This window comes from Lygodium microphyllum, chromosome 10, assembly GCF_053477565.2.
Source record: "Lygodium microphyllum isolate KBCC chromosome 10, Lygodium_microphyllum_v1.1.10, whole genome shotgun sequence".
NCBI classification, from domain to species: Eukaryota; Viridiplantae; Streptophyta; class Polypodiopsida; order Schizaeales; family Lygodiaceae; genus Lygodium; species Lygodium microphyllum.
In genome coordinates, this window is record NC_141144.1 from 153,555,377 (window position 1) to 153,558,245 (window position 2,869).

Sequence of the window (2,869 nt, forward strand, 5' to 3'; positions counted from 1 at the left end):
AGGATTCAACTCCAATAACAAAGATGGGATGATATGTCATTATTGTGGTAAGACTGGCCATATAGCCAGTTAATGTTTTCATCGTAAAAAAGAGCACAACTGGTGCAGAATGGTAACCACCAGAATTAGTTCATGAATGAAAGAGAAGAAGAAGAAGATGCTTCCGCCATCAACAACAACTTTGATAGATTATTTTCAAGAAATTATAATTTTCCTTAATGGATTTGCCTTGTAAAACAAAACCCTACCAAAGATGTAAAGTTTCAAGCTTTAACTTGACTAGGCTGCCTATGAGCTAATCTCTCGCGCCATATCATCATGTGTAGGGGGGACAAAAGCCACCAAGTGTAGGAGCTCATCATTTGAGGGGCTGTTGAGAAATGACAAATGATGTATGCTCCAGGAAGACATGTCCTGAATCCTAGATCCATAGTGAGGAGAGTGGAGAAATGTCAGAGACTATATAATGATGTATTTGATTCACTTTTCAAGAAATGTTATAGTACTTTTGTCCTTCAATCAAGTGTCTATGTCATTGTCAAACACACAAGATTGTGTTCATAAGTCCAAGCCTCAATCTTGGAACCTAATTCACTCGTGTGATAGTTGATCTTGTATGTGTCTATGTCTACATCTTCTATCCTCCATAGCCCATGCCATACTCTAGATCCACGTCTTCTAACATTATTTGGAGTTTCAATTGATGAGCTTAGCCACACATCCAAAAATTTGACTCTATAAGTTCATGCACATCAAATTGACTTGCGTGTGCCCTGGCTCTAGAGCTAGTGGCCACCTAGGTGCAAGTAGCAAGCGACGTCTTAATCAATCCACGTGTATTTTTTTTCGCACGTTAGAAACACAAAGCCGGTGAAGGGGAAATAATGTTCCATGCTTACCGCCATCAATTATACTCCTCCACAATATTACAAACGCTCTCTCTTTCAAGCTCTCTCTCTCTCTCTCTCTCTCTCTCTCTCTCTCTCGATCATACATATAACTGGCCCCTAGAGAAAAGAAAAAAGAATGTGGCATTTGGCTGATCAGATCTCATAATCAACAATGGCTACAACAGCAGCAGCTAGCTGTAGTCGACCTTCTGAAGGTGCAGCTGCTATTAACAGGGCCTCTCGACGTATCGTCAAGCCCGCTATTACCATCTCTAGGCCAGGTAAGCGCACCGTCATTAAGATCAACGAAAATCAGCTGATCACAGCTAGCCCAAATTCTAGGACTCCCAATAATGATGGTGGCCATACTTGTAGCTCATGCGGTCACAAGAGATCCTCATCCTCACCACCATCATCGTCGTTGTCTACTGCTGGTGCATCATCATTAACGTCGTCTGGTGGTGATGGTGGTGGTGGTGCTGCCATGTCGACGCCGGCTCGCATCCCTCCCATCATCAAAGTAGTGCACGTCTATGCTCCCATGCTCATCCGCACCGATCCCTCTAACTTCCAAGCCCTTGTCCAGCAACTCACCGGCAATAATTCCCACGATCCTGATCTTTCTGTGCATCATGATCATGATGACAGTGGTAATGCAGCCATCGTCATTGACCCTCTGATTCCTACGTCTCATAATTCTATCAGCAATAGTGATATTGCCGCAGGCGGCCATAGGTGTGACGATGATACCGATCATCAACCGGTCGGCCATATTGCTGATCATCGATGCGGAAGCCATAATTCCTCAGCTCCAAAAAGAGGGAGGATCAATTCTAGCGCCTGCATCAATTCCTCGTATAACATAGAGCATACTGATGATGGTGAATTGTCTAACTGGACTGATCACCCCGTCAATCAGTACTGGAGTGATCAAGAAGATCTGCCACGATTAAATATGATGTTCACTAGTCCAGAGGGGGGTCACTCCACCGAATTCAGTGAAGATAAATCATCTGAGGACCTCGGCGTGATTTTAGCCAGCGAAGAAGTACCCTTTATTTCTGGTACTTCTTCAGATAATTCTACCTCGGTCTTCCCCTGCCCAGCTCATTATGATTGCCATACAACTAAATCCACACCATCGTCGACTAGCCACCATGATCATCAGAAGTTGACCATGGACAGCTGGAATCAATTACCTCAGACGATCCATAGTGGTGATTCTCTCTCTCCCTTACTTAACAGTTCAGACAATCTTGAGTACTCTACAGCGGATAATGATGAGGATCAGGAGCTTATATCGAGTATTGATGGCCGCGACATGCATTATAACAGTCTCTGTTTGGGAGAGCCAATCTACAGCATCGATCACATTAATTCCAATCAAGGCATTGAGCTTCCCATTTGTCACTCGGTGCTGCTCAGTAACTACAACAGTCCGGAGCTCTAAAAGTCAGGCGTTCGCGCTCTATCCCCCTCTGTAATCTCTCTCTCTCTCTCTGACCAGCTTGTAGCATATTAGGTTGTAATGTTTATCTCCCCCCATAATTATTTTTGTCTTTTCTCTACACATGCTAATAGCTACATATCATTACTTAATACGGGGCCGAAGCACTTGTCAATAGCGTTGTCTGGTAAATCCCAAACATGGTTTCCCATCGACTCTACAACCGAGGATCCAACGAGGCTACAGCCTACAAGCCCCACGGGCCACACTTCATCAGTCCATATTGTTTTTATGATGCGAGATAGATATATTAAATGTGGAAGGAAATGTTTAAGAAACAAGAACAATCGACTGAATTATTTGAATGAAATTACTGATCATCGCATATCTTTCAAGTTTCCCATCATGGTGTTTAAACCCTAGCTTCCCAAGTTCAATTAAGGAAATCAATTCATGTTACTTAAGACAAGTCCATGTGCATTTAGACTAGGAAGTTACTCTTTAGCTTGATCGAAATATAATTCTCTAAGCC

The 2,869-nt window shown here is 43.1% G+C and overlaps 1 protein-coding gene across 1 annotated transcript; it reads left to right on the forward strand.

Moving 5' to 3' along the window:
- Nucleotides 1-1,000: 1,000 nt before the first annotated feature.
- On the forward strand, nt 1,001-2,489 carry LOC148030699 (uncharacterized). Its single transcript, XM_087687302.1, has one exon. The coding sequence runs from the start codon at nt 1,063-1,065 to the stop codon at nt 2,338-2,340; it is 1,278 nt and encodes a 425-aa protein (XP_087543428.1). The 5' UTR covers nt 1,001-1,062; the 3' UTR covers nt 2,341-2,489.
- Nucleotides 2,490-2,869: the final 380 nt, after the last annotated feature.

Bases quoted from the DNA above. Each gene is read 5' to 3' on its own strand.
- LOC148030699 (XM_087687302.1), top strand. From the start codon at position 1,063: ATGGCTACAACAGCAGCAGCTAGCTGTAGTCGACCTTCTGAAGGTGCA.